The sequence below is a fragment of the Neolamprologus brichardi genome, unplaced genomic scaffold, assembly GCF_056152115.1.
Source record: "Neolamprologus brichardi isolate AB-2024 unplaced genomic scaffold, ASM5615211v1 NODE_ptg000008l+_length_2720982_cov_1, whole genome shotgun sequence".
Lineage (NCBI taxonomy): Eukaryota > Metazoa > Chordata > Actinopteri > Cichliformes > Cichlidae > Neolamprologus > Neolamprologus brichardi.
Window position 1 is genome coordinate 1,229,418 of NW_028270135.1, and position 24,766 is coordinate 1,254,183.

General features: G+C 41.8%; 1 protein-coding gene across 3 annotated transcripts in view; it reads right to left on the reverse strand.

The window, feature by feature from the left end:
- cdk14 (cyclin dependent kinase 14) overlaps nt 1-24,766 on the reverse strand; it is a 266,335-nt gene that overhangs the window by 140,434 nt on the left and 101,135 nt on the right. For all 3 annotated transcript variants that reach the window (XM_087837157.1, XM_087837159.1, XM_087837158.1), the window contains 4 exons: nt 23,290-23,384; nt 22,625-22,704; nt 18,710-18,804; nt 12,993-13,055 (listed from right to left, as the gene is read on the reverse strand). In XM_087837157.1, coding sequence (XP_087693283.1) covers nt 12,993-13,055; nt 18,710-18,804; nt 22,625-22,704; nt 23,290-23,384 — 333 coding nt within the window. The remainder of the gene's footprint in view (nt 1-12,992; nt 13,056-18,709; nt 18,805-22,624; nt 22,705-23,289; nt 23,385-24,766) is intronic.

The window sequence follows — 24,766 nt, forward strand, 5'->3', positions numbered from 1 at the left end:
TTCACATGTGAAACAAAGACCTCTGCAGTCTGTGTAAGGGCTGGAAGAAGCAGCAACCTAATGGACTTGTCTGATAAAATAGGGCAGTTTCAGAGAGTCCAGCTGTTTTCTTGCATGAATAACCAAAATGTAAACGTTGCCTTGGCGATAATGTCATTTTTTTCCCTGAAAAGAAAAAGCCCTGCAGGTGTATGAGACGCTCTGCTTAATCATGATGCATTATTAGTTCCCAACTGCAGGAGAAATATGCCGTGTGATCATAGTTAAATCAGCCATTAACATAATCCATCACCTGAGGAGTGACCCTACCGCCTGAACAACAATCCATCATCAGCACACCAATAAACACTCTGCTTTCTTTCTAATGATGAAATACTCGCTGCCATCACACCCAAGGCAAGCACGACTCTCTATCAAGATAAGAAATATGAAAGAATGTAAGAATTGAATTGCTTCTGTGTTATCTATCAGCTGAATGGAGTGGAGTCTGCCTGCTTTGTCTAATATTCATTGTGCAGCGAAGCACGAGGCGATATATCAAAGTGACAGCAGTACGCTGGGGTTCGTCGTTAGCTTCACACATTTACCGGGAAAAACAAAGTAAAGCAGCTCAGGACACAACGCCGCTTTAATACGCTGTTAATATGGAGCAGGCGATGCTAACGAGCATCAACACACTCGGATGGAAGACTGACTGATTTGGGACAAAACATTGCACGGGTAACCCCCACGAGTGGGGACAGGAAGAACAACACACACTGAAAATGTTTCCATCACTGCGACAACTGAATGAGACTCTTAATATCACATCACAGTCACAATCATTTTAATTAGATTGACTGAGGTGAGTGTTGTTAGGAAAAAGAATGATTTTTTAATGTGTATCTGCTCATTATATTATTTTATGTACTTTAATAATGAAGGCTTGTAGAGCAAGGCCACGTTTGACTCACAAACTAAGTGCTCAGCCAGACTGAAAAACAGGAAGTTTTAGTGCACAGCCATATTAATAGATAAGACACTGAAATGAGGAACTTGCCATATAAGCAATGTTTGAGACTGTGTGACGTGTAAAGTACCAAAATAACACCTATATGAAGCACGGTTTATGATTCTAATGTTAGAGAGCTCTTGCAACTGGCGTTTGAGCTGTGCAGAGGTCTTGAATAAAAGAAATATCAATATTTTAACACACTATGAGTCGGTTTTCTCTGTTCTGTCATGGGGACAAAAGAATCGGGGTTTGATAGTGTATTACTTAATAACTGCAAACTCATCTTCTGGAAGCTTTGCACATCTCTGTTAAATATAAGAATTAAGCAATATGAGGTATTGGGTTGGTGACTAGGGCTGGGTATCGTCACTGATTTCTAGAATCGATTCAATTCCGATTCACAAGGTCATGAATCGATTCATCCACGATTCGATTCAATCGATTTGAATCTGGGAAATTTTGACAGTCAGAAATATTATAATTCAGATCAGTGCATTTACATATTTTTGTATCTATAAAAAGGAAGCTGACACATGCAAGACTTTATCAAAGGTGTGAGCGTCACAGCAGAGGCCTTTGTGTCAAAGTAGCTGAAGATAAAACACAGAAAAACATGAAGCTGATTTTCCTGTTCTGGGATTTTATAAAAATATTCTGCAGCACATCAAAAACAAAAGAAAACCATTAATCAACATATGAACGTTACCTCTGAAGTAGCTGAAGTACCTCAGCGGTTTTATTAGAGACGTTTTGCATTTTGCATCATTTTAAAAAGTTTAAATTGGTTCAGTATTGAACGGCAGAAATTAGGTTTTCTTTTCGGAAGAATGTAAAAGGGAAAAAAACAGCGACCAACAGCCTGTAAACAACGTAGACTTGTGCGCAACAAGCAAGCGAATAATGCAGAAAACAGATCTTTAGACGGGAAACTGTTCTTGAAGAGAGAGAGAGAGAGCTGTGCATCGTGGTGGAAGCAAAACAGTAAAAGTCAGAGGGAATTCATGACGATGTTTATGTGAAGCGTAGTTTGGAGATATTGTTTGGAGAGAGATCAAACTAACAGCTTTAGAATCAGCGCATAAAGGGCGTAAACACAAAGCGCGGACCCGCCAACAGATCAGAATCAGCGAGCTGTCGGCTTTCAGCCCCGACGGTGAGAAAGGCGACATCTAACTGATTCTGATCAGCGGGTCGCGCTGTGTGTTTACGTCTTTGTGCAGAATCCGTGTTCCTGCTCTCATTTACCGTCTTAGCTGTTTGGATTTTAATGAATCGATTTTACGTTATCCAAGCCAGAATCGATTTTAATCGATAAATCGATTATAAAAACCCACCCCTACTGGTGACTAACGCATTAAGCACTAAAAACAGAGACAGTTAAAAAAGACAGGATCCAAAGGTCCAAGATCCTGAACCACAAATTGGATTGTTTGTCATTACTTGGCTGCCTATGACAGTTATTAAAAAAACAGACTCTTTGATTAAAGTTGGGGATGCGATTGTAGTCTACGACAAAAACAAGACAAGTGCTCAAATCAGCATCACCATTATTACAAAGCCAGTATGCAGGTGATTGGTTATTAGTAGAGATGGCACGATACCACTTTTTTATGTCCGATACCGATATCATAAATTTGGATATCTGCCGATACTGATATGAATCCAATATAGTGTTTTTTAATCAATAAGACGTTTTTTTAATATCTTGCTGCATTTTGTATAAGTTTATACTCAAGTTTAAATAAATAACAACACTAAAGCTATTCTGTTATACCTGTATGTAAAAAATACAACAAAATATTTCATAGTTCAGCAATACTGATCAATCTAATAAACGTAAACCTGCTCCATCCTCCCTGTTCTGGTATTTTAAAGAGTACTTAGCAGAAATATTAAGCAACCTAACTAATAGGGTTGCAAACTCCCAGCAAAAAAAAAAAAAAGGGAACCACCGATGTAATCAAATTTAATTTGATGCAGGGGGAAAATGCACAGAAAGAAATTATTTTTCAAGAATAATTAAATAGATTCAACATCTTTCTTCAACAGAATTGCAGACTGCACAGATGGTATCTTCCCAAAGGAAAAAGTACTATAGCTTACTAGGGTATATTAGACTTAACAGTTACTATATACAGTAATGGACTTCTATACATTTTACATCAGATTAAAACTTTGGGTGTAAGATTCAGATAATTATTTATTAAAAGCTAGACATTTTAAATGAGAATAAGAAAGAAAAGTATGTCTTTGTGCCCCCTTTTCCCTGTTCATGCCCTATCGGCCCCCCTGGCTAAACTTTGCTAGATCCGCCCCTGCACAGTTACCAGCCGTCAGCTACGTAAAAAGGATCCTGGTGTAGAAATAATATTAAATAAATTCTAACAACAGCTTATCAAGCTTAAACGTGCTGCTGTTGTTCAGCCGCTGGTTTCCTCTTTCTGGTGCAAAGTGAGACAAAAACTAAGAAGAGAGACGGACTCTCGGCAGAAAAGCCGATCAGCTGATCATTGATCAGTTTCACGATTGAAGTATCAGCAGGAGAGAGAGAGAGAGGCAGTCGCTCCATATATCTGTTGTTAAGCTTAACGTGGGAATGCTTTACAAACACTCAGAGATGAACTTACACACTTGCTTTACTTCTCTCTGGGAAAACTTCCTCGGAGATGAAATGCTGGTTTGGTAGCGAGGCTACAAACACACACAGCGGCTCTATCACGTGATGCACACTGCTGCGACGTGCTACGGTTATGAGCCGAGTTTCGCCGTGTAGCAAGTTTTGTGAGGTGCTTTTTTGATATTTAATGGATCGGATTACATTTTTTATTTCTCGCCGATATCCGATCCAGGAATTTGGGTCAGTATCGGACCGATACCAATATGTAATATCGGATCTGTCCATCTCTAGTTATTAGGTTAGATGAGTGCTTGGCAAGCTGTCAGCGTCTGCACCTGAAGAAATGCAAACAAAGAGCCAAAACAAAAAGTTCCACATATGGGTAAATCCCCAACTTTACAGCAGGAGTTTATGTTTAGGTTCAAGTTAAAGGTGAAGGTTTGTTTTTAGTTCCCCAAACAGCATTAAATTACATGTGCCTTGGTACCCAAGCTAGCTAGCCACCGCTGGGATTAGCCAATGACTCCCTCCCTCTCCCCTAATTGATTGTGGTTTGCTAACGTGCCAGCTCGAGGCTTCAACAGTACAGTCAACAAATCAGTGAATGATATTTATTCTAAATAGCAAACATAAATGAGTAAATAAACGGTGAGCAGTCTGAGTACTTGGGTCAGTGAAATTTTCATAAACAATCTCATTTTTACTCCCGTACCAGTGAAACAAAGTTGGTGACTGGTGCAACACTACAACAGTGCACCACAATTTTACTGGCTTATCATCGACATAAAGTTTTCAGTCTGGTACACGGTGATGCACGACTTGGACAATTTAATTACAGTCACAGAACAAGGGAGTGTTAAAAGAAGCGAACACTTTCTATCAGCGTGAAACTCCTTCTTATCTCAAATTTACATCCATCCAACCATTAAGCACGGCTTAGCACCATCTGCTGCTGACGACATCAAACTTCTGCCTCGTCAGTCAGAAAACAAACAAACAAATTTCTCTATTTTTATTTGTTTGCTGTTTGGGTATTTTTGAACAACCTACTGACAAAGCGAGACAGAAAACATCAGGAACCTCGGTGTGTTTTGTCTCAGAGAAATGTTCAAAGACAGCTCAGACCATAGATCACACACTCCAAAGTGACTCAGAACACGAACCTTTAGATTCACTGCCAAAGCCCCAAAGCATTGTTTTGCTGAAATGAGTAAAAGTGATGAAATCAGCGAGGGAGAGATAAAATGAAGGAGTGTTAAATGGAGTGAAAGGATGCTACCATCTGCCAGCAGGCAAAGAAAGAGCCCTTATCTTTTCCACTAAGCATCAGTACATGGTTGTCTTTAATGGGCTGATTCAGGCATCGACCTGCTCTGTAGTCCCGGCCACAAAGGACCATAAAGTCCCAGTAATGAGTCGTGTTTGGTTGTGTTTTAATTCTACTACAAAGAGCTCAGAAAGCCACAGACACGGCATCTTTTCTGCCACTTGAAGGGTTTTTTTCGGAAGTGCTTGAATTCGTTCGTTGCTTGTCGAGCATCAAACCACAAAATCTGCATCAGTTAAAGGCAGAGGATGCAACCACCACAGCTGACTGACAATTTCATCCAGCCACATGATGTTTGTTTGTTGCCATGTTTCAGATAACATTTCTATATCTTTATGACAAACGGTAGAGCAGGCACGCAGCTCGTGATTAGTCCCTGTTACAGCAGACGAAGGCTGGGAACTTCTACACATACAAGTGCTCAGTGTCACGGTCCGCGGCCCGGTGTCCGAGGAGCTGATGGGATGCCCACGCCCACGGGTGTGGCTGTTAACTCCACACCTGCATCCCATCTCCTGCGATTATCAGGTGGACTATTTGATCAGCCCAGCCAGCTGCTCCACGCCAGTCCGTTAGTCGTCTCACAGCGGTAACGTACACCCACGGGAAGGCGGCTGTGAAAACCCTCATTTACCTGAACAAACGCTAATCTTTTCCTTTGCGCTCAGGTAACAGCCCGGCGTGTTTTTGAGCCGCCTGCCCGTCTGGAGTTTGGATCGCCTCCGGTACAGATCGCCTCTACTTTCCGGGAGCTCCCCCGCGGACCCTCACCCCTCCCTCCGGCTCCCACGGCCCAGCTTTGACTGTAAGACTCATACTCTTCCCCACGTATGCTGCTATTTCCCCGCTCCCCAGTAACTCTCTTCCTCTTTCTTTGCAGCCTCCCACAGTCCTGATTACGGCGTTCCTGCGTAACTCATCCCCCGGTCCCTTGGTTTTTCTAGTTTCTCGCGTGTTTTCCTTTAACCCTTCCGGGACACCTTTAGTTGAAATAAAGTTTATTTTTCGTACTCCTGTGGTGTTGTCTCTGCTTCTGGGTCCAGCTTGTGTACTGAACTTCGGTTTATGACACTCAGTAGAAGGGTGATAAATTTATGGAGTACACGGTTTCCAAAGATATTCAGTAGGTAACACCAAAGTAAAGCACTGATGTTACTTTAAACTGGATCATATCTGAAAATGTTCGTTTGCCATAATCTGCAATATCAAGTGTGGCTCAAACTGTGTGGAGATCTCAGTTTCCCAACTGGTCCCAGCAGATGGACTGCGTGGGCTCCTGGTCCTGTCTGAGGTGTGTTCCTGTGAAAGCTGAGTTTTTTCTCCCCACTGTCACCAATTGTTTACTCACAGTGGGAACTGTTGGGTTTGTCTTTGTCGTGTCCTGATCCGTGAGCTGGTGTGATTTGGTACCAGACTGAACTAAAAGTGATGACTTTTTATCAGTTAGTCAAAAACTGCGACAATCAAACACAAGAATACATCAGTTGGGAACGTGACAGTAAAACTTCTTCAGCTTCCAGCACTGACTCACCGAATCCTTTTGTAGATATGCCCACATAGTCAGGATTAAATTCAGCAGTGAAAACTCTAATATTACACACTTTGAATAAAATATTTCTTGACAATCTGCATCTGAATAATTCACATTTCTGACAGAAATTTGGCAATTTGCTGCTGAATACCAGCCGACTTTCTGAATATTATCAAAGCTTCAGATTAATCAAAAATACATGAGCTGTACCATAAAGAGCTGCAGTCTGATGATGAGCTTTTCCAGCACTTAGTGTCAGAATATTGCAGAGATCACCTGCCCTTGATGTTGACATGGCACTGATGAGAGCGCTATCAGGCGCTTCCGTTGTAATGCAATTATAAGAGCGAATGCTGCTGATATTTAGCTCGTGGGTGTCAGTTTCCCATTGATCTATGAAGATGTCACTGAGTCACAGCCCTTCAGCTGACAAGCGTACAATCTAATAAGAGGAGCACTTGAGCAGCAGCCTGGATGAGGTCATATTTACTTGTGTTCAATAACACCATCACTGCTTATAAACTGCAGTCGAGCACATGGGGCGAGAAGAGTTAATGGTGCTGCAGAATAAGATGAATTTTACACCAGATCAGCATCAAGCATAAACCTGAGTACAGTTTCACACACACACACACACACACACACACACACACACACACACACACACACACACACTCTCTGTCTCACACAGAGCTTGATGATTCTTGACCACTAATTACATCAGCAGTGAGTGTCTGAGTGCATGTCTCTAAATGTTAATTTGATCTAGCACCAGCATAGGCAGTAATAGCTTTCATGCTGCTGATTAGTAAATAGGAGGATATGTGAGTGACTGCACTTTCTGACAGTCAATCAGGAAACACCCTAATAACAGACATTAGCTGTCTTTATGGTGCTCGTGGTCAGGTCAGTGTTCGCCTACTGAGCTTCTTCTAGACATATTATGATTCAGACTCACTTCAGAGTCACTAAAAAGTATAATATCTTTGGTAGTTTCTTACAAGTTTCTAAGGCTATGTCCACACGTACCCGGGTATTTTTGAAAACGCAGATTTTTCTATGTGTTTGCACCTTTCGTCCACACGTAAACGGCGTTTTCGGTCACTGAAAACGGAGATTTTTAAAAACGCCTGCCAGGGTGGATATTTTTGAAAACTCAGTTTTTGCCTGTGTGGACGAGGTAAACGGAGAAAACGCAGCGTCTTTTTTGACGTCACACTGTGCGCCACGTTATTGTTTCGGTGAAATGAGTTTCTACAATACTGTTACTGTTAATTGTTCTCTCTGCAGTGTTTAAATGCTTACATATACACACAGTTACTGTCCCTCCACACATACGACTCGGTTCTGCTTCTATGCCCCAGCTTTGTTTACTTTTTCCCACCGAGGCTTCTAGACTTCTGATTGGCCAACATTTCTGCACGGTTAGGACTATAGCGCCACCTGCTGCTTTGGCATGTTCCTAGCAGCGTTTTCCTTCATTTCTGCCTTTACGTGTGGACGGGATTATTTTTTAAAACAAAAACGGAAAAAAGGCAGCACGGTGGCACGGTGGTTAGCACTGTTGCCGCACAGCAAGAACGTTCTGAGTTCAATTCCACCATCAGGCCGGGGTCTTTCTGTGTGGAGTTTGCATGTTCTCCCCGTGTTTGCGTGGGTTCCCTCCGGGTACTCCGGCTTCCTCCCACCGTCCAAAGACATGCAGCTTGTGGGGATAGGTTAATTGGATAATCCAAATTGTCACTAGGTGTGAATGTGCGATTGAATGTGAGTGCGAATGGTTGTCTGTCCCTGTGTGTTGGCCCTGCGACAGACTGGCGACCTGTCCAGGGTGTACCTTGCCTCTCGCCCTATGACAGCTGGGTTAGGCTCCAGCGCCCCCCACGACCCTGAAAAAGATAAGCGGAAGCGGATGGATGGAAAACGGAAAATCTCAGTTTTCCAAAATACCCGTGTACGTGTGGACGTAGCCTAATACACATGTGCCGGTTCCATATGAGCAAGACAAGCAGTAACCACAGCATTCAAGAGTTAAAAAACCTGCCGATCCTGAGGTGGCACTGGCTCCGAAAGCAACTCAATTTCAATGTACTTCAAAGTTAAAAAGGTCAACTACAGCCTGGTACAGAAAGATGGCTTTGGCCTCTATGGATAGTTTCCCCTTTCACAGCTGTACAGTGGGTCAATTCATGAACTCGTTCATTTAGATACTGCCTAGGCTTACATTTAGGGAGCTGCTTGGGTTAGCAGGTATGCTAACATAGGCAGCAGACAGCGCTGTCTGCGATGTATTACCCATACTGCTGTGTGGTAGAGGCCATCCAGTTTGATTTGTCTGCTACTTCGCACTGATTACCAATCGTGTGTGTCTATTGCACCCATACACTTAGCAGCTTGCTAACCAAGTTTGCAAGCATTAGGTGATAATGTAGTAATCAACTCTCTCAGGATTAGGGCCGCCGAAAAAAAATAAAGTAGGCACGTCTTTTCTTTTTCTTTTCCAGAATTCTGAGAAAACAGAATTTATTTAAAGCAACAACTGTTCAGCAACTATAAACTGTTTATAAGGTGAATACAATTAAGTAAGTTCACACATTGTTTTTAAAATGTCTCTTTACCAAATCTTTTCCCCCCCTTTTCAGATTATGAAATTATGGACACCTACGGTCAGTTAGAAGATTGTGGTGTAATAAAGGTCTAAACCCAAACAGAACGACTGTTTTGATATTTGATGTTAAAAAATATCAAAGAACATCAGTTTTGATGTTTTTATAAGAGACACGTTGTTACGTGCGTGTGTTGGTGGGTTATTTGTTTCTTAATGGGTGTATGCAAATTCCCCTGTGCAGGGGCTCGGCTGTGATTGGTGGACCTAAGGAACGGCCTGATGTAACTGGTTCCTGCTGTGGACGTGAACTATAAAAGGGCGACTGAAGAGCTGCGGTGTGGGGGGTGTGGCAGACTTCCCGTGCACTTGCCTCAGGTCCAGACGGTGCAGCCGTAGCAATAGCTATTTGGTTAAAAGGTCGGGCATGTGTGTGAAGTGCGGAGCAAGTAGGGGTGAGCTGCCGATTATTTTGGGAAGCCTTCTTTTCTCCTGTGTTTTTAGACCAGGGAGGTCAGACTGTGTTCTTTCTTTCTTTTCTTTTCCTTAAACAGGTCAGAGGGGAACCGAAGCCTAGGTTGAGTTTTGTTTGTTGTGTTGGCCTCAGCTCACCCCGAAATTATACACTCCCACTACCATGAGTGCCATTGTCGTCAATAAACTCCTTTCCAGTCACCTTTCTCACTCACTATGTATTAACAGACCTCTCTGCATTGAATCATATCTGTTATTAACCTCTGTCTCTCTTCCACAGCATGTCTTTATCCTGTCTTCCTTCTCTCACCCCAACCAATCACAGCAGATGGCCCCGCCCCTCCCTGAGCCTGGTTCTGCTGGAGGTTCCTTCCTGTTAAAAGGGAGTTTTTCCTTCCCACTGTCGCCAAAGTGCTTGTTCATAGGGGGTCATATGATTGTTGGGTTTTTCTCTGTATCTATGAAGCGCCTTGAGGCGACTTTTGTTGTGATTTGGCGCTATATAAATAAAATTGAATTGAATTGAATTGAATAAACTATTGGTAAAAGTCCGATGCTGTGGTTGTGTCTGTTTGGGCGTGGGAAGTTACGGGACACCCCGCTCTTGTTACGGTCATTTCGAGCCGGGTCGTAACACACGCTTTAGCTTAATATGAACTTTTCCTGTTACTGATCACTGAGCAGGCAGCAGAGATCCTGAAGACAAACAGAGTAAAAGAACAACTCAGATATGTTTTCTGTAATTAAGTGTGGTAATAAAATAATGTCTCAAAGAATGGTGAGTCAATGAGTGTAAGAAATTGCACTAATGCACCTCCATCAAACACGCATGCACTCAGCACAGTCTCTTGATGGCCATCATATTATGCCAGGCTTGTCTTCCTCCTGCCTATTATGTGTTTTCCCACCAGCTTGTTTAACTACTGCTGCCGCTACAAGAGGTCTAGGCATTAGCATTCACAGCAAAGATGGCCGCCAAGGAGCCAACCAGCAAAGAGGTGTTGTGTTGCTGCACTGTCATACTCTGCACAGCATAGTTAGTGGTGGTAGACACTTGTTAGCATAGTAAGGAAGTAGATGCGTCCTGAATGATGAAGCAGAAACGGAACAAACAGCAGTTAATCTGGTGGCCAGTTGAATTTAAGGTGTTTAATGCTTGCAGTGGCAGCAACCTCAAAACCAAAGACACCAGACGCCAGAAGGGAACTGTCCAGCTGAAGTACGCATCCTACTGAGCTAGGAGTCCGATGACATCTAGCAGGTCAAGTGGAGTGAAGAAAGCAAAAGTTTGACTTTCAGTCAGCTTCTGGGTGATTCTGGAAAACCATCAGATGACAGAGAAGCAGTTTCCTGCCCACCTTGATGCAGAGGGATGTCTGGGATGGAAGGAAAGGCTTCTCCATCCTACAGAAACAATGGACACATTTCCAGGACCATCAATTCTGCTGCATTACCTGGAAGCTGGGAGTCATGGTCTTGAACTGGCAAACGTTTAAGCAGGGTGCTCCAAAGACTGTTTACCAACTTTAAGAGAATCACACTCCTCGGCCTTCCTTGGACACTCTAGTGTACTGAAGAGGCCATACATTGGTCCAACCTTGGATTCAGGAGAAACCCTCCAGTGTTTGTCCTTGTTGTAGAACACTGGACCAGCTCTTTATTGTTTTGGGGCTATTTAAGGGTGCATGGTTCGCCAAACCAGTGTACATTCTTTTGTGGACTTGCAGAAGGCATTCAACAATCCCTGTGTATACCACTGGATGCATGTTACATACTCCCAAAGGTTAGGGTATCCAAACCCTAACCTTTGGGAGTATGGGGTATCTGGCCTGTTTTTAGCAGGCTATTGCATCTCTGTATATTCCTAGCAAGAACTTGGTTCACAATACCAGCAATAAGTTGGGCTTGTTCCCAGTCGGTGTTGGACTCCAACCCTCCCGTTCTGATCACAGTTTTTATGGGGAGAATTTCTCGGTGCCTCCTAAGTGAGGTGTTTCAGGTATACCCAACTGTGACGATGCCCTCTCTTGGCTTTTCTATTGGCTGGCTTGGGAACCTTCCTGTGTCCTCCCAGAAAAGCTGGTCTGGCAACTCTGCTTGGGTTGCTGCTTCCATACCCTGGACTCAGATAAGCAGCAGAAACTGGATGGATGGTGAATCCGTAAAAATAGCTCTGCAGTGAGCTGCCATTAACTGCCACTAGGCTGTACAAAACAGGAAATGCCAGTGTACTGTGACGGATCATTAAAACAAGTGTTTTTCATGCTGCCTCTATTGCAACTGCACAGGCTCAGTTCTATCAACAGATTAGAACAGACAACGCAGGAGTTGTGCCACAAAGGAACAGAAACAGAAACACCTCACTCTGCTCTCTTGGAATAATCCCATACTAAACATGTAGCTGCTGTCAGCAGGAGAAACACATATTACTTATGTAAATCCTTAGTGCCAAAAAAGGTACGAGCTGTTACATAACAAACGTAGCCTGAACTATCACCTCACTGATGATGGAACCTCCCAACATCCCACCAACACATGGCCTCATTCACTCCATCATCGCTCACTCTACCTGTTTGTTTGTGTTAGCACTGCCCTCCTACAAACCTGTGAGTCTGTGCAGACGCTTCCACAGGAGGAATACACCATTACAGTTTCACAATATGTCAGCTTCAGTCACAATCGTCCACATGAGTAAACCAGGTTGGATGTTGAACTACTTAATTGTGGATTTGGTTAAAGGCTGCTATTTAACTGTCAGCTTTGGATAAGGTTTCATCTGATATGTGCACTAAGTGACGGTGACAAATTATGTCAATGTCGTCTGTATATTAAAGTGTTTCACATAAAAATATAAACACAGTTCTACAATCTGACACCACGTTGAAATATTTCTATGAAACTCTGAAAAAAAATAAAAAGTTTTGACTTAACTATCAAAAACACATTTTAGTTTCTGTCAGTGATCGGAGGGATAACGTTAACGCCGGCCCAGATTTCCTTGTCCCACTCACCTGACGCTCAGCTGGATTTAATCATCAGCTTCTTCAGCTAACATTAAGCTGACAGGTGACAGGTGTTGACTGTGCTGGCAAACTGGTAGCCTGTAAGCTGTCTAAAGGGGCAAAGGCTCCACATTTCCTACCATCTGAAATCTAAAAATTCTTCAATGATGAGGAAAAGGAAAAAACAACAACACACTTTTTCTTTTCCTAACTGAATCGCGTCACAGTCCCACAGATTTTTCTTCCCGTCAGCCAAGATGTTCCAACCCCAGTCAGTAGTAACCACCACACTAGACTCTTTGTTTCAGAGTTAAACAGCTGCCTGTTTCCAGTTATCTGCTCACGGTGGATCAGAATAGCATTTGTTTATATGTAAGGAACACGCTGCTGGCTTTAAGAAACAACAAGGTCATTGTGAGCAGCATAATCCTTCATACTGTACCTTGACGTTGTCTGGATGCAGTCCTCCAGGGTGTTTGTCCATGTACTGACACAGGTCTGTGTGCTGCATGAGGACAAAAGGCAAGAACATCCCAGTGTTAGTGTGAAGGTTTTAAAGGTAAGTAAGCAAGCAATTTATTTATATAGCACGTAAGATTCCTTAAAGATCATCTAAAGTGGTTACCACCAAGTACACCTTAGCATATGCAAATGCTTTGGAGCAAAAACAGCTCTAGAAATTGGGACCAACTAGATGTTACTGTGATGTTATTGTACAAAGCAGTATAAAGGAACGTTAAATGCTAGAAGTTAGGTGGTCTAACACAGCGGTCCCCAACCTTTTTGTGCCACGGACCGGTTTATGCCCGACAATATTTTCACGGACCGGCCTTTAAGGTGTTGCGGATAAATACAACAAAATAAAACTAGTACCGGTACCGAAAAAAAGAAGATTTATTCATAACACACGTGAAAAGACCCAGGAAAACCGAGTTAACGATCAAAACGATAACAAAATAACGCTGAAAACCGATAAAAACCCTGAAAACTATACATTTCACACCTGAGCCTCAACTCTCGCGGTCCGGTACCAAACGACTCACGGACTGGTACCAGTCCGAGGCCCGGGGGTTGGGGACCGCTGGTCTAACACAATATATGGGCATCTTGGATATCACGTAATCATCATATTTTTTCCTTACAGTAATTTTTTGGGTTATTTGATAGAAAAAAGGAAAGTGAACTCTTAAATATATATTGATTCATGTAACTCCAAAAAATTGATGCACTGTCAAAAAATTTTGGAGTAATCCATTAAAAATACATAGGAGCAGGCGCCGTTTCATCGGCGCCACCACGTTGACCCACCATCTTGAATACAGTCATTGAGAACGACATCATCATTTTATGTATGTACATTTTACACTGTGACTGCTTGGATTGATCGAAGCCTTTGTTTGTCACTTGCAGTTGACCTGCAGCGAAATTGGGCATAGGGAGGGGCAGCCATGCATGTGGCTAGAGACCAGCCATTCACTGAATGCCATATTATACTCATTTACAGCTCAATCGTTTTATTTTCAGTGGGGCTACTGGTTGAAATGTCAAAATTCTTGTCAAAATGGATGAACGCAGTAAAGTGCTGTCAAATTAATCCAACATCCAGTAATATCAATAAATATTATGATTGTCAAATGCTTCATTTTTCAGCATGGCAATAATCCCAAACACACAGCAGGGAAGTAATAACAGACCTGGATAGAAAAACCTACCATGGAACACTATGAGTCATGGAATCACAACCCAATTAATAAAGTAGAAGAACATCCACAGAAGAACTTCAAGAAGCCTGGAAAACTATTCCTGAACAGTTTTCCAGGCCACCTCCACAGGACAAGACTCAGCAGTCCATCTGCATCTTAAGGTCAAAGGTCACTCTTTCGAGGATGCCAATGTTCACATTTTGGACAGAGAGGACAGATGGTTTGAAAGAGGAGTGAAAGAAGCATCTATGTCCACTGTGAGCGACCATCTTTGAACAGAGGCGGTGGTTTACGACACCAACTCTCCGCCATCTATAATCCAGTTTTGAGATCCCTCACCCGAAACTCTGGCTGATTGTGACCCACACCCAGTTTCACACCTTGGCTCAGGCGATTAGAGGATCATCAGGGGGTCCTTTTGTCCCTCTGTGGGGGGAAACTCCCACTAGGTTTATATCTGGGACTCTCCACCATTTGACCTTAGAACTGAAGAAGCTTCTCGGATGAAGGTGAAACGTCTTCAAGCAACTTAAAGAAGTCCAGACGCTTTTCTTTGCAAGCTCCTTTGACTATTCCTGAAGACCACTTAAAAAAATTATAGGAGAGCTTGTCTAAGAGAGTCCAGGAATGTTGACGTATGAAGGTCATCACATCAAAAATGACTTTCCAGGTGATTAGAATTGTAATGAGCTGTATTTCCATGTACATGTCTTTGTCCTGTCTCGCTCCCCTTACCCCGACACATGGCCGCCCCTCCCTGAGCCTGGTTCTGCCGGAGGTTTCTTCCTGTTAAAAGAAAGCTTTTCCTTCCCACTTTTGCTCATAGGTGGTTGTCTAATTGTTGGTGTTGTTCAATATTGTCTTCAGGCTCCTGTTGTTGCAATTTAACGCTTTATAAATGAAGTAAAATTGAAACTGAATGAATATATGTTTGCATGTTTGACTAGAAAAATATGAAGAAACAATGGGCGGCTCTAAAGCTTTGAGCAGGACTCTATGTTTGGGTCTAAGTTATGTACATTTTTGCTATCTGCCAATTTTTTGTGTGCCTGTAAATTCTGATTGGTCCAATCAAGCTCAAAGCAGATGCAGTTCTTGGTCCACACACTACTTTAGCGTACGTCCCCAGGAAGAAGACATGCGGCTTATTTTATGCCAGAGTTTATCGTATGAGCTGAATTGATATTCTTATCAGAAAATCAGACATGCACCCAGCCTGTCTGCCCTTCACCTCTGTGCTTTGAGAATAGATTTGTGGATGGAGGCAGTGACTATGAAACCACACTAATATTTACAGTCCCCCACTGCTGACCACACCACAGAACCTGCTGAATAATTCACAAAGACGCCTCAGCACACACACACAGCATATTTGTCATTGCTTTTCATGTCAGTCGTCTGTCCTCTCGCTCTGTGCATTTCCCCTGCATCCTGTCATTCACCATTAGCTTTGAGAGGAGAACAACGAATGGATTTTTGGGGAAGCTCAAGCTATTAGAGCACTGAACACAAGATGATATATCAACATCAACACAATTTAGCATCCTAGTCAAATAAATAACAGGGAAACCGGGGTAATCCCTCGTTGTTAAAGGACTGTGTGGCATCATGATTGAAAGATGTCCTGTATTAGTGGAAAGTGTGCATAACCACTTAGGATGAGACGTCCTTGTTTCACCTTTAAAGGCAAACTGAGCTTTTTTCTCATTCTTCATTTAAACACAACCCGCTGGGCTCCATCCTCGATTCAGAAGCCAAACCCTTTGACATGTGTCAAATCTACCAACAGGGGGCATTCCACCATCCCCAGTCTAATAAATGTAGTAGAGAAGGAAAGCTGAGTAAGCTGGTTGAGCCTCACTCAGCATGAATATAAATGAGCCCATCAGAAGCTGCTGTCAGCTGGTGCACGGTAAAGGCTAAGACAAGATGAGACTGTTCTGAACAACGTGGGTTCAGATCTGTCCAAAACTGCGTTGAAAACTTTTTATCCTTGTAGTACACTCCTACTCTATGTCCTCTGTAGACACTGGAGTCTTTCCTTATTAATTAGAAAAACGTCCTAATCAAGTTTTGGCTCTTGCTACATAACATTTGAATATTATTCTTTGAACTTGTTTGGACAGGCAGCAGAAGTGCAGTCGGTTCAGTTGGATGAAACAATACTGTCAGTGGAAAAAAGTAGAATGGGAGGCAGAGCCTTCAGTTTTCAGGCCCCTCTTCTGTGGAACCAGCTTCCAGTTTGGATTCAGGAGACAGACACTATCTCTACTTTTAAGATTAGGCTTCAAACTTTCCATTTTGCTAAAGCATATAGTTAGGGCTGGACCAGGTGACCCTGAATCCTCCCTTAGTTATGCTGCAATAGATGTAGGCTGCCGGGGGATTCCCATGATGCATTGAGTTTTTCCTTTCCAGTCACCTTTCTCACTCACTATGTATTAACAGACCTCTCTGCATTGAATCATATCTGTTATTAACCTCTGTCTCTCTTCCACAGCATGTCTTAAACCTGTCTTCCTTCTCTCACCCCAACCAATCACAGCAGATGGCCCCGCCCCTCCCTGAGCCTGGTTCTGCCGGAGGTTTCTTCCTGTTAAATAGGAGTTTTTCCTTCCCACTGTCGCCAAAGTGCTGCTCATAGGGGGTCATATGATTGTTGGGCTTTTCTCTGTATCTATGAAGCGCCTTGAGGCGACTTTTGTTGTGATTTGGCGCTATATAAATAAAATTGAATTGAATTGAATTGAATGGATTAATCCTGTAACTGTGACAGATGTGGTCACCAATCCTTACAAGTATGTAGCTAGTTTCAGTTAAACATACTTATAAGGAGGTTGTCGTGTCTTTTACTTCTCCTGGCAGTGTGGTTGCTTTCCAACTAAACACTAAACGGTTGGTGTAGGTGATGTAATTGAGGTCAGCCGGAATTCTGGCAGATAAGCTTTTCTCAAAACCATCTTGCGTCAGCTGATGGCTGACACGCGTTTGGACGTTTGCCTCTCTCATATATGAAAATCTCTGCAATATGTTGTCAATGAAGTCTTGTGACACTATCAGAGACACTGACCGTCACAACAAAAGTCTCTTTGCTGCGACGGGGTCTTGATGTCGCTAGAACGAAGCCATGCCAATAAGTACAAGAAAAATATCAGTTTTTTGTTGACTACAGTTATCCATATTTGGAAAAATGATCACTGACATATATTTTATAAGTATCCAGTCCACTAGAAGTACCAGTATTACTCAGCATTAGATTGTGACTGGAACCCACTGTGAATTTTGTGGACCAATAATTTTTGCCAATGTTTTGTGTTGGCAAAGGGTTTATTAGTTTTTGCCAAAAACTAATAAACCCTTAAAAAAAACCCTAACCCTGAAGCACAAGGACAAAAACTTGGATAAAATGAAATCAAACTTTCATCAACAAATTAAAATGAGATGAAAAATAGGAGACGAGATCTTATCAGAACAAATTAAATTCTGTAAAAGGTTTCTTGGACCATAAGGTGCGCCTTATGGTCCAAGAAATAGGGTAATCTCCTGGTGCAGTGAAGTTAGATGCACACATTTGTTCTGCCCTGTCTACACTGTTACTCATGGTTTTGGCAAAACAGATTTGTCCCACCAGTATCTGATGGTGGCTCGACAAGACATCACTCTGTCACGATTTGTCTTTCACTCTCCAAACAAAAATATCTTAAGTAGATCGCCCTCACGACCCTGGAAATGCTCCAGCTCAGATATTATTTCACCTGCCCATTTAAAGACAAAGACCACAAACGACTGTCACACCAGCAAATATTTGCCTTGGCATGTGCCATCATTAATAGATACTTAATGCTGTTGCTTTTTTTGTGGGTGAGTCAGTTTGTTTCGGCTAATCTAATGATCTTCATCTGGTAAACTGTGCTGTTCCAGAGGTTTCTGGTGAGTAACCTCCTTTACTTGGCTTTAACAGTGTTGAGTCAGAGCATTCCCACTGGCCATAAATGCATCAACAGAATATTATTTCTGTTATTTGTGCCAGCAGTATTTGACGGGACAGTTGTGGAAACATGCTAAAACCATGACCTTCCAATAAAATGCCCGCTTGGCTTCCTGTTGCAGGCACAGACAGACCAGGCTGTGGTGGACCTGGCTGCCATCCTATGGAGCAAAGAACGGAAAAAGCCCTAGCTGCTTTAACATTCCTCAAGTGCCCTAAAACTAAGAGTATGCCAATCAAAATATCTACAGCTCATGTTTCTAGCGGGAGAGTATTAAAAACTGAAACTCAATCAGCAAGGATGTACTGGGATCAAATCAATCAAACTAAAGAAACACATAAGCGCTGACCTCTGTTCTTTGAAAATGTTTTCTTTTGAATGCTAAAAACAGATTCTTGATCTAATTTTAAACCTCCACAGTCCCCCCATAAAGAGCCCAAATGGGTGATCTCAGTGTGCAGACTCACCACATATTCAAAAACCAGAGTTAGGGTTTCCTTGGTGTGGATGATGTCATGAAGGAGGACGATGTTAGCATGCTTCAGGCCTTTCAGAAGAGATGCTGCAGAAACAAAACCGAACAGAAAGAGGCAGAGAGTTGATACCAGGGAACTGTGTTATGCTTTCATTAGCTGCATTATTAGAATTCCTCATCACATACAGGGGATCAGGAAAAGATTAAAACACAAAGAGAAAACACGGGGTGGATTTACTACTCAAAGTTCTCACACTCATTTGTCAACATGTTCATGACGTAAGACTTATTGTTAATTAGCAGGGAGATATGCTGGGAAGATGATCAAATCGTTACAGCGGCGAAGCTTAAAGAGTCTTAGTTGGGAGGCTGGGTATGATGAGCACATTTACATTACTTGATTGAAGTCACAGCTTGAATAGAGCACGGTGAGCATTGTGCAAATAATACACGACGCATTTTCAGTTTTTGGTGGGGACATTTTATAGCTTTGACATCACAGTCAAGTTAATTTAGTAACAAATAGAACAAATTTACTTTTTTAACATTTAATACGAGATATTCTGATTTCAGATTGAACTACCTTACAAAAAATCTCAGACACAACAAACGACTTGTACGAGCTTCTAATTTACTTTTTTCCACCAATGCTGGTTTTCAATCTAAAAGCAGTTCCATCAAATTAGAACTTTTGCATAAAAGCTGGCATCAGATTATCACCACAAAACTGCTTGGGCTGTAGCCACTGGAAGCGCTAAGTAATGAAAGGGGCTAATACAAGAAATTCAACCCAACTGGAACAGCTGACAAATTTTCTCTGCATGCAAATTACCCCAACTTTTGTCAGTATAAGACTGGTTTTCTTTCTAAAAGAAAAAAAAAAGCTAACTACACATTAAAGAGATAATATTCTACCTTAAATCAGTGCGCTATATCACTCTAGGAATGTTAGCTTCTAAGCTAGCCAGAGCTAGCTAAAACTAATGCTACGTTTAAGCTGTTCTTTATTATTTTTTTATTTTACTTATCACCTTGAAATGCAAAACAAATTCTGAGGAGCTCACATTTTGGTCATTTAGTATTCCCTTCCATATAAATAAGGTGGAAAGCTCGTGTTGTCAGTTAAATCGGAAAAATAACAGCGTGCTTCCTGCTAAAGCTAGCTAGGTAGGTCAGCAGAGTTGGTGACTGTATGCTGTCCTTTATATACTCTTTAAGTTAAAATATTATTGTATTTTAGTTGAATTTAAAGTATTTCATTTTTATTATATAGCATAAATGGAATTTTCAGACATTTAACAAACTGATTCATTTAGCAAACAAAAAGTTCTGTTCCAAGGACACAGGGGACAGACAGAACCTCTGAGAGGCAGGAAGTGATACGGCCTCATCAATATATTCATTCTGTATGAGTACCTGAAGGTAAAAAACACAAAATCACATAAGCAGATCAAAGGCAAGGCTCCTCTCAGCAGGAAGTTAAAGCTACAGTCTGATACCTCAAAGATCCTGTCACCAGTTTGAAGATCCAACCCCCTCTCCCTGCCTCACACACACATCGGTGGTAATGGCTCGAGTGTGTCGACTTTTGCACGAACACACACTCACAGCTGTCTTATACTCTGTGTGCATTACTTTATTCAGCAGCAGTCTGTAATGCCGCTCACATATCTGTGCTCTAAGCTCACTGCTCAGTAATTGCTGAATTAGTTCAATTTCAAATTACCTTTCTGATCTCCTCATAGGGAGAGTTTTAACTGTGTCTGTGAGGAGTCTAGCTCTTACTTTATCAGACCTGGATCATAAGCAGATCAAACAGACAGCATCACGTTCTCATCTAAATTTAAATACCAGTTCCTCCCGTGGAGGTGACTGTATCTTCTTTCAGTGGAGTCTCTAAAACAAAGTGACAGGACAAACCAAGCCAAGCAAGGACGAGCTCTGAACTTCTATACATACAGGACAAAGTTTATCATTTTAAACCCTACAAGCTGTGAGTTAAGCACTTCATATTGTAACAAGACAATTCACATGATATACCTGTTAGCTAATAGCGAACTTTGAGTTTTTCCAATGTCTTGGTTCAGCTAAGAACCGACATCCCATCTCCAGTCCTGTTCAAGCAGAGCTCACTCCCCCAAGCACCAGATATCCACCAAACACATGATCCTTACACTGAAATATGTTTTAGGAGTGAATGCTGAAAAGTACAAATTAGCCTTGATCCACTGAACAGATTTCTTCTTATTAGCGGACTAAGAGATGTCCAAATGGTAGTAGCATTTTTTTTTGCTCCCACCAGACTGGATCGGTTGCCTCCATCTCACCCTGTCTCTAGCATCCTCTTTAACCAAATCAGCTGTCTGCATGTCCTTCTTCACCACGTCCATGAATCTCCTCTGTAGTCTCCATCTTTGGTTCTTTTTTGGTAGGTCCATCTTTAACCTCCATTGCCCAGCATATCCACTCTCTCTCCTCTGTAAATGTCCAAACCATCTTAGCCTTCGCCTGTCTTGTGCACTGTCCATTGCTTCAGATGGGTGACCACACACCGGTCTCGCTCTCTCATTCAAATGTGTTCTGTTTTGCTTCTACTGACTTTTATTCTTCTTCTCTCCAGACAATGCCGCCACTTCTCCATGCCCTCTTCCATATGCTCCCTGTCCATCGCTTTGGATGACTGTCCCCAGGTATTTAAACTCATCTGCTTTCTCTAGTTCCACACAGACAGTTTAAAGGGTTTCTGATCAGGAAGGGAAAGTTAACACTGACTGGAGTTTTAAACTCTCCTTATTTCATGATATTTACAGTTTATGACTGTTGAGGTATATGAGGACACGGCCTTGCCCTTACCACTTGCAGTTCTGGGCTGAACTGAGATATTGAGCTGTTTTCGTAGTGATATTAACCCTTTAAGACCGACCATAGAACCAAGTCCGCCAGAGCTTACTTTATATTTTTACATGCTGTGGAGCCATTTTTGGGAGCATTTCAAGTTGCTATACATCAATACAACCATTATAGCCCAAATTTTAACAATATATATGCATTAAGTGCATAGTAATTACATAAATTGCAAAAAAGTGCAAAAAAATACAAAAAAATTGAAAATCGTTTTTGTTTTTTTAACATATATTTCTAGTTAGAGAAATTTATAAGGCTTATCCCTCAAAACTGTAAATACAAAAAAGTTGCACAAAATAGTTTCCCACCACAGGAAATTTATTTTGAGTGTCTTCATAGTTTTATTTTTGAAATACACCAATTTTTACACACTGCAGGAAAAACAAAAATAAATATTATAATGCAAATTTGCAAAAAAGCAGCATATGCATCAAAATAAACTATTTCCAGCAGTGCAATATGAGTCCTAAGCATCCCAGAAACGACACAGAAAGTCATAAAGTCAAAGATAACTTTTAAAAACACCAGTATAGGCTCATGAGGCCTTGATGGTAAAAAACTATATTTCCGCGAAAATGACGTCACTTCCGGTTTCGGGCAGGTCATGGTGGACATGCGATAGTTCGTGCTGATGGACGTAGGAAGTGTTATGAACAGCTGATCGGATCGGCAAAGCGTGTTTCTGGAATATTATGTTTTTGTTGCTGCAAGTGCTTTTTATGCAGTTTTTGCAAAGTTATATGTGGAAGGAAACTGTGACCGAGGACAAGCTGATGGCATAAGATGTAAGTACAACTCCTCCGGTTTCATATGCAAAAAAATTATTGCGCTAGCTTACGTGGTTGCAGAGCTACAAGGATTTAAAAGTAGTTACGCAAAATGGAGCGTGCCCGCTCTGACTGGTTTTAAAGGGTTAAAGTAGCTTATGTAAGACAGAAAGTGAAACTATTAATATAGAAAAAAAAATATGGTATCTGAGCCTCTATGCACGTAAACGTCTTACCTTCCCTTATGGCTGTGAAGGGTGTTCCTTCTTCTTCTTGTAGTCGAATCACCTTCAAAGCCACTAGTTTTCCATTCACCCTGGCAGCAACATGAAGCACACACAATGTATACTAAACTGATCCAGTTTCTTTTTTTTGCGACAATAAAGGAAAACTCTAAAAATGAGTGAAGCCAGAGAACAGCGAGGATATTTAAGCCAGAGAAATGTAATTTGGCGGCAGTGGAGTGAGACGCGGGTACAAGGCGAAGGGATTACAACTGAATGAAGCTCACCAATCAAAGCTGTTGTAGTTTAAGAGTGACGCCAAATAACATCATTACTGAGAAGATTAGAGTCTGTGGAGTTTTCTACATTTTCAAGAATTTAATTAGCAAAACTTGCAAGGAAAGCGGCAAACCATGAAATGTGACTGAAGACTATTGAATCATGGCGTAAATACATTCATCCTATAGTGATTAAAATAAAGGAAATTACATTGCATTTGTGAGGTGCACAGCTTTGCAGACAAGAAATATTATTTTACATAAAACCTATTGAATTGTTTCATTCCCACACAGCAATGCTCCCGTATAATTAAATGTAATATTTGCTGCATCCATGAGTGATTTCTTGCAACTATAAAGAAGAGTAACTGGATTAGACAGTGATTCCACGCTACTTACTTGCTCTTTCCTTTGTAAACTGTAGCATATGAACCCTCTCCCAGTTTCTCCAGCTTTTCATAGGAATCTGCCTTTCCAAATTTGGGGCTGGTGGGCTGCGGGAAGAAAAAGAAAGAGATATGAAAAGGCAAAATGAGAGGGTGAGTTCAGTAACCCAGAAAAGCGGCGCCTCGGAGGATTTCACAGAACACATTTACAAGTGTCTGAGAGATATTAAAATCTGGAGGCTCCCTGCTGTATCATCGAGGAGGTGTAATGTCGGTTGGGAGGGAGAGAGAGAATTTTTTTTACCAAGTCTTCTTGTAAGAGCTCCTTTTCATTTAATTGTCAGCTGATAACTTTTAGACACTTTTCACCATCTCAGCACTTCACAGAGAAAGAAATAACTGTGGCTCGAAGAGAAGAAGGCACAGACGTTAGCATATTCATAGCTAACTGCTAGGAAAGGGGAAACTTCAACTCACTGGATGCTGTCCTAACATCTGCTGTTGTCAGTGATGAGGAAAAGTGCTTAACTAAATGTAACTCTGACGAAAGTATACGTGCCAATCAAGTATGTGGATCACCTCCTCCTCGCTCAGTCACCCAAGAGGAGAAGTAGGACGGTGACCTCCTTGTGACTAAGAAAAATCCAATTATTTTCACATAATAGTTGTGGTAAGGTTAGGCATGCGAGACCCTCAACCTCTTGGTAACCACTTTCGATTGCAAGGCGATTGCGTCTAAGACAGGCTGGTGAGGATTTGTGAATAACTGTCTGATTTCTAAATGCAGACAGACTGCCACCGCATTGCATACAGTCTTAGTCGGCTCGCACCAGTGAGCACAACTATCTCTGCAATAAATGGTAAATGGACTGGTTCTTATATAGCGCTTTTCTACTCATCTGAGCACTCAAAGCGCTTTACACAACTTGTGCATTCACCCATTCACACAAGCACATCTTTCTAAGTGCTTCATAGGTAACATAGTTTACCGAATAAACTATGTTACCATATGTTAACATAGTTTCTGTAGTATTCATTCCACCTCATCTCATTTCTGTATTTTATGTATATACGTTTAGATTAGTTATTTATAGTTGGTTTACACAGCTTTGTGTATGTATGTGTATGTATGTGTAATGTATATATATAGACACGTGTGTGTGTGTGATTTACATTGCTGTGCTTGAGAGCCACCATCTACCGGAACCAAATTCCTTGTATGTGTCTGCACATATACTTGGCCAATAAACACGATTCTGATTCTGATCAGAAAAACCTTCACGCACATTCATACTCCGATGGATGCATCGGAGAGCAATTTGGGGTTAGTATCTTGCCCAAGGATATTTGGCATGTAGACTAGGGGAAGCCAGGAATCAAACCACCAACCTTCCGATCAGTGGATGACCTGCTCTACCACCTGAGCTACAGCCACCCCATAGGCTGCCCAATAGGCAGCATGATTCACCTGGTTGCCAGCTGCTTGTACT